General features: G+C 42.2%; 1 protein-coding gene and 1 pseudogene across 1 annotated transcript; one reads left to right on the forward strand and one right to left on the reverse strand.

The window, feature by feature from the left end:
• The first annotated feature begins 3717 nt into the window (after positions 1 to 3717).
• On the forward strand, positions 3718 to 9403 carry LOC140898144 (olfactory receptor 6F1-like; annotated as a pseudogene).
• Positions 9404 to 10757: 1354 nt separating this feature from the next.
• On the reverse strand, positions 10758 to 11681 carry LOC140898145 (olfactory receptor 14A16-like). Its single transcript, XM_073311587.1, has one exon. The coding sequence runs from the start codon at positions 11679 to 11681 to the stop codon at positions 10758 to 10760; it is 924 nt and encodes a 307-aa protein (XP_073167688.1).
• Positions 11682 to 12777: the final 1096 nt, after the last annotated feature.

The following is a 12777-nucleotide window of genomic DNA, read 5'->3' on the forward strand; positions in this document are numbered from 1 at the left end:
GATCCAGATAACCCGCATCCAGGAGTTTTAAAAATGCTAGCTGAGGAGCTCACTGGGCCTTTACTGTTGAAACGCTGGAAGAAAGCTAATGCTGTGCCAATATTGAAAAAGGGTAAATGGGAGGACCAAGGCAATTATAGGCCTGTCAGCCTGATAGGCCTATCAGGCAAGATAATGGAGTGGCTGATTGTGAGGTTATTGACATAAGCTGGGACAGTATAGATCATTGTTGCAACCAAAGTCCTGTAGTGGCACCAAATCTTGTATAAAGGGAGTCAAATAAGGTGTTAAAGACAAGGTTATGGACTGCTGGTGCTGATTATGCTGTCTATTTGTGTGTATTACTTTTGTAGTTAAAGTTATGAATATTGGCTCTATACTGTCTGTATTTCAAACTTATGCTATGCTTCTCCGTGACACCCCAGACACGTTGGTGTCAGCTCTGCCTAGCCTGCTTGATGGCCCATTAAGGACCATCAGCTATACAATTGACCCATTGAGAGAAGGCAGACACTCCTTGTGACTCAGCAAGGTATGCAAGGACCTGCCTAAGGACAGAACTCTGAGGTTTTTCCAGGCCAAGTGTTGGACAGCTTGTCTTTGGCAGAAAGAAAGAGAGATCACATGGCAAGAGACTATAAAAAGCTCCTGCAGCTCCTCCATCTTGTCTTCAGTCCTGCTTCATACCTCTGGAGGGACTTTGCTACACTGAAGCATTGAACCAAGGACTGAAAGACCCATCCCAGCTGTGGATGTCCTCCAGAGACTTGATTTGAACTTGCAGTTTATTCTCTCACTGCTGCAAGCCTGAACCAAGAACTTTGCCATCACTGTATATCATTGATTCCATTTAACCAATTCTAGCTCTCATCTATATCTTTTCTTTTTATGGATAAACCCTTAGATTTTAGATTCTAAAGGATTGGCAACAGCGTGATTTGTGGGTAAGATCTGTTTTGTATATTGACCTGGGTGTGGGATTTGGTCCTTTGGGATTGAGAGAACCTTTTTTCTTTTACTGGGGTATTGGTTTTCATCACCATTTGTCCTCATAACGTGTGGCATTGGTGGTGATACTGGGAAACTGGGGTGTCTAAGGGAATTGCTTGTGTGACTTGTGGTTAGCCAGTGGGGTAAAAGCAAAATCTCATCTGTCTGGCTGGTTTGGTTTGCCTTGGTGTGCACAGAAACCCCAGCCTTGGGCTGTAACTGCCCTGCTTGAAGCAATTTGTCCTGAATGGGCACTCTCCATTGGGTCCCGCCAGAACCAGCATCATTACACTGATAAGGGACTCAATTAATAAAGAAATAAAGTAATATAATTAATGTCATTTAACATGGGTTTATGGTAAATAGATCCTGTCAAACTAACTTGGTATCATTTTTGATGACATTACAATTGTGATTGATAAAGGCAATAGTGTTGATATAATAGACTTCTCTATGGCATTTGACTTGGTACTGCCTGACGTTTTGACTAAAATACTAGAAGGATACAAAAATAACTTGGCACACAATACATGGACCAAAAGCTGGCTAACTCTTAGGCCTCAAAATGTAAGTGTAAAAGGGAATTGTCATGGAACAAGTATGTTTCCAATGGGGTCCAAGAGGGTTCTGTTCATATCCTAATGCTATTTAACATTTTTAATGATATGGAAGATGACATAAACTCATCACTGATAAAGTATGCAAATGACACAAAAATGAGGAAGTAGTTAATAATGAAGAGGACAGGGTTATAGAGCGATCTGGATCGCTTGGTAAGATGGACTCAAGCAAACAATATGATTTTACTATGGCTAAATGTGAATGTATACATCTAGGAACAAAGAATGTCAGACATACTTGCCGGATGGGGAACTCTATTGTGGGAAACAGTGATTCTGAAAAAGATTTGGCGGTCATGGTGGATAATCAGCTGAACATGAGCTCCCAGTGTGATGCTGTGCCAAAAGGACTAATGCAATTCTTGGATGCATAAACAGGAAAAAGTCTATGTCCAGTTCTTGTGTCAACAGTTCAAAAAGGATGTTGATCAATTGGAGAGGGTTCAGAGAAGAGCCACGAGAATGATTAAAAGTTTAGGAAGCACGCCTTATAGTGACAGACCCAAGGAGCTCAATCTATTTAGCTTAACAAAAAGAAGGTTAATAAATTCCTTCATGGTCTCTTCAGTCTAGCATAGAAAGGGATAACAGCATACAATGGCTGGAACTTTAAGCTAGTCAAAATCAGACTGGAAATATGGCGTAGAGTGAGAGTAATTAACTTTTGGAGCAATTTACTAACGGTCATGGTGGATTCTCCATCACTGAGAATTTTTCAATCAAGATTGGATGTTTTTTTCTAAAAGATCTGCTCTACAAATTATTTTGAAGAAGATCTATGTCCTGTGTTATACAGAAGGTCAGATGATCACAATGGTCCCTTCTGACTTTGGAATCTATGCATCAATGAAATCAATGAGTTTAGGTGCCGTGGTGTTTTTGAAAATCCCTCTACATGCCTAAATACCATTTAAAATCTGGCACTGGGTGACTTGAAAGCCTAAATCCAATTTTCAAAAGAGCTTTAATCTTTCAGAGCCAGATTTTCAAAAGTATGAAGATGTCTAAAGCTTCAGATAGATGCTCAGTGGGATTTTCAAAAACACCTAACCAGATTAGGTGCCTAACCTGCTTAAGCATTTTTGTCAGTCTGCACTGTTGGCATCTAAATACTTTTGAAACTCCAGCTCTTAGGCTCCTAAGCAACTTACATGATTTTGGAATGGGATTTAGGCTTCTATATCATTTATGTACTCTCATAAATATAAAGGGAAGGGTAATCACCTTTCTGTATACAGTGCTATAAAATCCCTCCTGGCCAGAGGCAAAACCCTTTCACCTGTAAAGGGCTAAGAAGCTAGGATTACCTCGCTAGCACCTGACCAAAATGACCAATGAGGAGACAAGATACTTTCAAAGCTGGAGGGGGAGGAACAAAGGGTCTGTCTGTCTGTGTGATGCTTTTGCCGGGAACAGATCAGGAATGCAGACTCAGAACTCCTGTAAAAAGTTAGTCAGTAATCTAGGTAGAAATACATTAGATTTCCTTTTGTTTAATTGCGGGTAAAATAGGCTGTGCTGAATGGAATGTATATTCCTGTTTTTGCGTCTTTTTGTAACTTAAGGTTTTGCCTTGAGGGATTCTCTGTGTTTTGAATCTGATTACCCTGTAAGGTATTTACCATCCTGATTTTACAGAGGTGATTCTTTTACCTTTTCTTTCATTAAAATTCTTCTTTTAAGAACCTGATTGCTTTTTCTTTGTTCTTAAGATACAAGGGTTTGGGTCTGTGTTCACCTGTACAAATTGATGAGGATTTTTATCAAGCCTTCCCCAGGAAAGGGGGTGTAGGGCTTGGGGGGATATTTTGGGGGAAGACGTCTCCAAGTGGGCTCTTTCTCTGTTCTTTGTGTAACACACTTGGTGGTGGCAGCGTAGGGTTCAAGGACAAGACAAAGTTTGTACCTTGGGGAAGTTTTTAACCTAAGCTGGTAAGAATAAGCTTAGGGGGTCTTTCATGCAGGTCCCCACATCTGTACACTAGAGTTCAAAGTGGGGAAGGAACCTTGACACGCATCCTTGAAAACTGTACCTGTGATGTCTAACAATCCATGTAACAAAGCTTCTCCTGAATTATGGTCTGTTGTATCTTGACAGATGGAGCCTATGACTGGAATAGAGAAGGAAAACCATTCCAGGATACAGGAATTTATCCTTGTGGGCTTCCCCGGTAGTCAATATTTGCAGATCTCTCTGTCTGTGGTGTTTACCATGATGTATGTCCTGACAGTTGCAGGAAATGTTGCCATCCTAGTCCTAGTGAGGGCCAGCCATCAACTCCGCACCCCCATGTACTTCTTCCTTTGCAAACTCTCCTTGCTGGAGATATGATACACCACAGCTTGTGTTCCCAAGACCATTGCGATTTTCCTGGGGAAAAGCAGAACCATCCCCTTTCGTAGCTGCATCCTGTAGATATACTTCATTTTCTCTTTGGAGGGCACAGAATATTTCCTCTTGTCTGCCATGGCCCATGACTGCTATCTGGCTATTTGCTACCCATTGCACTATAGCACCATCATGAACAGCATCTTGTCTGCTCAGCTGGCCCTTGGCTCCTGGGTGTGTAGTTTCCTGGCTATTTCTATCCCAGAATCTCTGAGAGTTAGGTTGTCCTTCTGTGGCACGAATGTCATTACTCGTTTCTTCTGCAGCATAGATTCCTTAATCATTCTCTCCTGCCCAGACACCTATGTGATAGAGATGGCAGCTTTTATCATCTCGATCATTGTCATCCTGGGATTATGTTCAATAACTCTGGTCTCCTATATTTACACCCTCTCCACCATACGGAGCATCCCGTCAGCCCAAGGCCGGCAAAAGGCCTTTTCCACTTGCTCTGCCCATCTCACTCTTGTGATTATATGGTACAGCTCCACCATCTTCCTGTATGTCAGGCCTTCCAGACAGAATGTCTTGGACATGAACAAGACTGTCAACACTTTGAATACTATAGTAACTCCGCTGTTAAACCTCTTCATTGACAGTCTGAGAAACAAAGAGGTGAAAGTGGCTTTACGGAAGGTTATTCAGTGGGACACGAAGTTGTTTTTGAATGGCTTAGATGTTACTGGGTCTGATTCTCAGCCTGTGCTCTTGTTCCCTTTGGTAGTAACTGTCCTTGTTGTTGTTCTTTTAATCCTGGTTCCAATTTTACATTTACAACTTTTGTATTTGGGTAAAATTTTCAGAAGTGCCTGAGGGCCAGATTTGCAAAGGAATTTAGGCACCTAAAGATTCAGATAGGCCCCTAAATACCATTAAAGATGTGGCTTCTAGGAGCCTAATTTTTATTGAAAATCTACCAGACATGAGCTCCTAAGGGGCATATTTTCGAAGATATTTAGGTGTCTAAAGATGCAGATAGTTGTTTAGTGGGCTTTTCCAAAGCACTTCAGCAGATGAGGCACCAAATCCCATTGATTTCAGTGGTAGCTACAAATACTTTTGAAAATCTGTCCCTTAAAATCTCTCGAGAGGTCTCATTAGCAGCCCGTTGGCATCAATGATCATCTTTCAACTGAATTAAATGGCCTTTAGATCAGGCCCTATGTGGACATTACTTTTAGCAATTCACATTTAGGCCCCCATCCTGAGATCCTTACTCAGCTGGTAAATTATATTATTTTGAGTCGTCCAGTTGACTCTAATGGGACTACTCACACTAGGAAAGAAAGCTTGTGCATAAAGCGTGTGCAGGATCAAGATGTTAGTGACACTGAATCTGTACTCAGAAGTTTGTTCTAAGTTTAAATTTGTAGCAACTCCAGAGTTTTCATTATCTGTGATGTATGACTGGTTGGCCAACTCACACGACATTGTGTCTGTTCCCTGATTCAATAGCTGAAAAATAATTAAACAGCAGACTAAAGAACAAAATGCAGGAAATACAGAATGATGAACAACGATGGTGGATTTGTTTTTTTAATTAGTGAAGAATTTCAAAAAATCAACCTTATTTCCCTTTTTAAGGGTTCTAAGTTTGGGGGTCCTACATGTTGGTAAATGGAAACAAGTCAATAACATTTTTTATAAAGTTTTCCATTTAAATGTTGTCAAAAATTGAAATGAAAAATTTAATTAAAAAAAGAAAAGAAAAATTCACTAGAACAACAGTTCTTTACAAAAAATGTTTATTTTTGAAAATGGTCACTTTTCAGCAAAGAGGAATTACAAGGGAGAAAGAAGTTCAATTAATGGTGATCAATATGTTTTCACAGAAAGTGTTTTTTATCAAATGAACTTGATTTAACTGTGACATTTCTGATTGATGAAGGCAATGGTGTTGATGTAATAGACTTGCATTTTTCTAGAGGTTTGATTCAGGGTAACATCACACTATTTTAAAAAAAAATAACACTACACAAAACCAACAGTAAATTGGTTAAAAACTGGCTAACTGATAGTTCTCAAAACATAACTGTTCATAGAATCATAGAATATCAGAGTTGGAAGGGACCTCTGGAGGTCATCTAGTCCAACCCCCTGCCCAGAGCAGGACCAATCCCCAACTAAATCGTCCCAGCCAGGGCTTTGTCAAGTCTGACCTTAAAAACTTCTAAGGAAGGGGATTCCACCACCTCCCGAGGTAACACATTTCAGTGTTTCACCACCCTCCTAGTGAAAAAGTTTTTCCTAATATCCAACCTAAATCTCCCCCACTGCAACTTGAGACCGTTACTCCTTGATCTGTCATCAGCTACCACTGAGAACAGTCTAGATCCATCGTCTTTGGATCCACCTTTCAAGTAGCTAAAAGCAACTATCAAATCCCCCCTCATTCTTCTCTTCCGTAGACTAAACAATCCCAGTTCCTTCAGCCTCTCCTCATAAGTCATGTGTTCCAGACCCCAAATGATTTTTGTTGCCCTTCGCTGGACTCTCTCCAATTTATCCACATCCTTTTTGTAGTGTGGGGCCCAAAACTGGACACAGTACTCCAGATGAGGCCTCACCAATGTTGAATAGAGGGGAACGATCACGTCCCTCAATCTGCTTGCTACGCCCCTACTTATACACCCCAAAATGCCATTGGCCTTCTTGGCAACAAGGGCACACTGTTGACTCATATCCAGCTTCTTGTCCATTGTCACCCCTAGGTCCTTCTCTGCAGAACTGCTGCCTAGCCATTCGGTCCCTAGTCTGTAGCGGTGCATTGGATTCTTCCGTCCTAAGTGCAGAACTCTGCACTTGTCCTTGTTGAACCTCATCAGATTTCTTTTGGCCCAATCCTCCAATTTGTCTAGGTCCCTCTGTGTCCTATCCCTGCCCTCCAGCGTATCTACCACTCCTCCCAGTTTAGTGTCATCATCTGTTGATGGGAACTGTTGATTTTAACGGGTGATAGACACCTAGATGCTTTTGAGAATCCCACTAGGTTCCTAAATACCTTTACATATCTTGCCCTTGATGCCTGACTTATTTGTATTGTCAAGGTTCCTCCCCCACTCTGAACTCTAGGGTACAGATGTGGGGACCTGCATGAAAACCGTACTAAGCTTATCTTTACCAGCTTAGGTCAAAACTTCCCCAAGGTACAAAATATTCCACCCGTTGTCCTTGGACTGGCTGCTACCACCACCAAACTAATACTGGTTACTGGGGAAGAGCTGTTTGGACGCGTCCTTCCCCCCAAAATACTTCCCAAAACCTTGCACCCCACTTCCTGGACAAGGTTTGGTAAAAAGCCTCACCAATTTGCCTAGGTGACTACAGACCCAGACCCTGGGATCTTAAGAACAATGAACAATCCTCCCAACACTTGCACCCCCCCTTTCCTGGGAAATGTTGGATAAAAAGCCTCACCAATTTGCATAGGTGACCACAGACCCAAACCCTTGGATCTGAGAACAATGAAAAAGCATTCAGTTTTTTACAAGAAGACTTTTAATAAAAAATAGAAGTGAATAGAAATAAAGAAATCCCCCCTGTAAAATCGGGATGGTAGATATCTTACAGGGTAATTAGATTCAAAAACATAGAGAACCCCTCTAGGCAAAACCTTAAGTTACAAAAAACATACACAGACAGAAATAGTTATTCTATTCAGCACAATTCTTTTCTCAGCCATTTAAAGAAATCATAATCTAACACATACCTAGCTAGATTACTTACTAAAAGTTCTAAGACTCCATTCCTGGTCTATCCCCCGTAAAGACCAGCATATAGACAGACACAGACCCTTTGTTTCTCTCCCTCCTCCCAGCTTTTGAAAGTATCTTGTCTCCTCATTGGTCATTTTGGTCAGGTGCCAGCGAGGTTACCTTTAGCTTCTTAACCCTTTACAGGTGAGAGGAGCTTTCCCCTGGCCAGGAGGGATTTCAAAGGGGTTTACCCTTCCCTTTATATTTATGACATGTATTTTTGTATATTTGTATCTAGACCAGTCTTATTATCAAAGTGTAAATAAACTTTAACTTTTACCTTTGTATCACCCTACCTTTTGGAAAATGTTTTACTTATTAAGGCTGGGGATTTCAAAGGAGTGTAAAGACATAGGCTGGGTTTACCAAAGTATCCTGAGAGAGTTTCAATAGAATTTTTGCTCCTATGTCCCTTTGGCATCTTTGGAAGACCCAGCCCTAATTAGAGCTGATTGGAATTTTCATTGTAGAGGAAATTTCAATAGTTTGAAATTGGTTTTTATCTCAAATCTGGATGAAAATTTAAAACATGCTGATACAGACTAATACGGCTACCACTCTGAAACTTGTATTTAGCTGTGACACCTTTCCCAAACCCGAAGAAGAGCTCTGTGTAAGCTTGGAAATTTGACTCTCCCAACAACAGAAATTGGGCCAATACAAGATGTTACTTCACTCATTGCTCGGAAAACTCCATCAAGGAGATGACATACGGGCACGCCCAATAAATGAGAAAACATTGACAACACTGTCTACCCAAACACTAAACATCTCCCCAGGCAGAGGAACCAGAATGGAGATGGGGTGGACAGGGGGCCATGGCCCCATCGCTTTTAAAAGTGGGAGGGCTATGTTCTCCCACTTTTTACTGGCCTTAAGGGTGAGTGATGGTGGGGAGGAGGCAGAGAGGAGCAAGCATGGGGAAGGGCCTTGGGGGAAGAGGCCATGTGGGGGTAGGGCCTTGGTTCAGGTGTAGGTGCCCCCCGCCCCCACTTCTAGGGAGCTTCCGGTGCTCCTGTGCCCAGGCACTCCCACCTCATAAAGAAACAAATCAATCCACCAGTAAAAAAAAAAACAAAACCCTAAAATAAAATTTAAAAAATCTGAGAAAGAAGCAAGAACCAAACAACTTCACTGATACCACAATCATATTTTTTACCCTGAGGGGAAGAACAAAAAAAGGAATGGAGTCTCTGGCTCCTTAGGGTCTACTAGGGGCTTTGCTATGGCTCCTGATTTTATGTGGAAGGTACTCAGATAGCATGGTAATGGTTACAGTGTGGAATCCTATGATAGACAGATAGATTAGATTAGATTTAGATAGAATGAACTCCTGCAAGTCCTTCTTACATGGGATTATGGTTGGCACCTGACACAGGGTAGGACTCTGCACTTAAACAGGTCCCCTGTCTCTTTGTCATGTGCTAAAATTAAGACTTCCAGACCCACCAGCCATGCCCCCGCCCTCCCCCCCCCCTCACTTCCAGACTCCCTATACAGCAAAAGACTTGTTCCATGCAGCAGGGCCTGTAGGTGAAAGGCAACAAAAGTCAAAGGCCCCAGACTTCAGTCTTGATTTCTCTGAGTGATTTCTCTTCTTTCTTCAGCAAAGTAACATGCACCTTTCTCAGGTAGGAGAGCTGCCATGAACAAAGAGCGATAGACGGCTATTGAGCAAGCCCAGACTTCTGAAGTCACCATGTCTATATTTACCCAGATAGCAAAACACAGAGTTCATGATCTGATGCTGCCATATCCCACTCTGTCACACCAGCAAACAGAAAATCAAAAGCCATCAAACCCCAAGTAAAGTTTTGACCCCAAAAAAGGAGAAGAACCAGACATTCCGTGAAGTCCACTGGGTACTTTCTAACGGCTACTGATTTTATGTGGAAGGTACTCAGATAACATGGTGAGGGGTGGCAGTATAAAAGCATGAGACAGATAGATAGATTTTCATCTTACTTATACTGGTATAAACCGAGAAGAACTCCACTGACTTAGTGGAGTTAGTGTGGATTTACCACTATACATACAGCATTTTGCACAAAAAAATCACACACCATATTCTTATGGGGACAATAATGTCATCAGTTGATTGTATTTGTAAAAAAAACAGATAAAACCATGTTCATCAGAGAAATGCAGACATTTTATTCTAGTTGAATAACCTTCACCCAGTTGTTAGAGAGCTTATTCCTTCACTCTCCCACTTCCCTGGTCCTTCTCGCATGAACAGAGAGCAACAATACCCGAAGTCCGAAGGTGCAAACAATTTGATGTTTATTGGGGTGAACTTCCAGCAAGCTTAAATACAAGTTCCTTTTTCCTTATTTTCAAATCCCAACTTACTTCCTGTTTGCCCCTAATTTATATAGTAATATTCTTAGCTATACCTTAACCAATCATTCTACTGAAATTTAACTAACCAATCCTAACATACTGTAACATGATTAGCTAACCAATTATATCCCACCACAATAATTAGATTACACCCAGCAAAATTAATTATACAGCAGACAGAAACAATCACAGAACCAGACAGAGGTTATACAGACAAACAATAGCAAAGTGGGAACGATAATGACAAAATAATACAGAAGTGAGGATTTCACATCCTAGCTATTGATAAGTGAGTTCTTGCCAGACAGGATGCTATCAAACTAAGTTTCCTTTTACATTTTCTAGGCACTTCCCTTTCTCTGGAGGTGATAGGAATACAATCCTGTCCTGATAGTGCCTGACAGCCCAATAGCACCTTATTTCAATGTGACTAGTTTGGAATGTGAGGATGTGACTGTTCGCTTCCTAGCTTATGGTTGCCTCTGCTGCTTAGCCAAAGGCCTTAGCCTAAGAACAGGGCCTCAGACTGTCACAGTAAGAGAAGGACCTTACACTGGCAGACAGTGATTTTGATTCTTTCTTTTATACCTCTAACTAGCCAAGTGATAAGAATACACCTAAATTCTTAAAGTACAGGCCTTTACAGACAGGCCTGAATATCTATATCCTAACACCAGTCAGTTTCCTCAGGGAAGCTTTGATTTCCTTGTTCCTTATGCTGTAGATGATCGGATTCATCACTGGTGGCAGTACAGAATAGAGAACAGCCACCATGAGATCCAGAGCTGACGGAGAACTGGAGATGGGTTTCATGTAGGCAAAGACAGCAGTGGAAACAAACATGGAAATTACAATGAGGTGAGGAAGGCATGTGGAGAAGGTTTTATGTCGGCCCTGCTCAGAGGGGATTCTCAGTACCTTGGTTAAGATCTGAACATATGTCACAATTATAAAAACAAAGCAAATTAGTGATAAACACACACCAAATCCAATAACCCCAACTTCATTGAAGTACGAGTTAGAGCAGGCAAGCTTGAGTAGCTGGGGGATTTCACAGAAGAACTGATCCACCATGTTGCCTCCACAGAAGGTGATCGAAAAAGTGTTCTCGGTATGCAATGAAGCATAGAGAATTACACTGATCCAGGCACTGGCTGCCATTTGGACACAAGCTCTCCTATTCATTATAGTCTCATAGTGCAGTGGTTTGCAGATGGCGACGTATCGATCGTATGCCATGATGGTGAGTAAGACAAAGTCGGCTTCAGCAAAGAAGATGAGGAAAAAGACTTGGGCGACACATCCAGAATAGGAAATGGACCTGGTGTTCATAAGGGAATTGGCCATAGATTTGGGGATGGTGACAGAGATGGAGCCGAGGTCTAGGATGGACAAACTCATCAGGAAGAAGTACATGGGGGTGTGAAGGTGGTGGTCAAGAGCTATGGCTATGATGATGAGAAGATTTCCTGTCAGGGCTGCCAGGTAAAGCACTAGAAAAACCATGAAGTGCAAAATCTGCAGCTCTCGAACATCAGAGTATCCCAGGAGAAGGAACTCAGTTACGGTGGTTCGGTTGGACATTTTTTTTCCTAGTTCATCGTGTGATGGCTGTGGAGGGAAGGACAAGAGCAATGGTCAGGGTTATAGCGAGAGAGGGAATGACTCTGATTCCCCTCTCCATGCTATCTCATGGTGTGAATGTCAAAGGTGCACAGCACTTGTCACTTCCATTGACTGGAGTAGTGAGGGCTCCTCACCGCTCACAACCAGGGCACTACTCTGGTGCGTTATCACAGGAGTGTAAATTGGCATCGCTCCCTTAAAGTCACTGGAGCTGGGTCAGTTTACACCATCTGAGGATCTGGCCCAAGATGTGGCTTGATCAAATGCAGGATGAAAGATGGAACAAAGTACAACCCAAATCCAACAATCTGAGCCAAAATTATGCCCCTATTGCTATAGACAGCAGGCTCACAACTTGGCCAACTAAAATACTAAAATGCCAGCACAGTCTGATTCCCACTTAACTGAGAAATACAGCACAGAATCACCCAGCTTCCCGCATGGCAGCTTTTCTGTGATGATTCCACCCCAACATCCCACATACCGCCTGATGCCTACTTACACGTTGATTTATGGCACCAGATCCCAGCTGCACTCCCACTGCTGGGTGATGATGGGCTGGTCGCATCGCTCAGTTGCTGATGGGTTGTGTGGTTCCCCTCTGTGACTTTATTTCTGTGCTGTGTGAGTCAGGAGACTTCGGTTCTAGTCTTGCCTTTGTCACTTTGTGACCATGGAGCAGTCACCGCTGCCTCTCTTTCCTCCCCTTCTCTTTGTCTGTCTCGTGTACTTTGAATGTGAACTCTTTTGGGGATGGATTGTGTCTTCCTATGTGCATGTTCTGTGCACATGTTGACAGTATTTTTGTTTAGCAGGCAGCAGTGTGGGACAGAGGCTATGATGGTAGAAGTGGAGATCTGGGTTCTAGTTCCATCAGCCTCCTGCCTGTCCTTGGGTAGGATAAAGAGAGACAGCCTTTGTCTGGGAGCTTCGACTCTCAGGGCTTTAGTTTAGAGAGGTTAGTATGCTTAAAACACATTCTCTGGGCCACCAACTTTGCTACTTACTCAGTTTTACCATCCTGCAGCTACCCCTTTGAAACAGACAAACACGT

Source organism: Lepidochelys kempii, chromosome 14 (assembly GCF_965140265.1).
Source record: "Lepidochelys kempii isolate rLepKem1 chromosome 14, rLepKem1.hap2, whole genome shotgun sequence".
Classification (NCBI taxonomy): Eukaryota; Metazoa; Chordata; order Testudines; family Cheloniidae; genus Lepidochelys; species Lepidochelys kempii.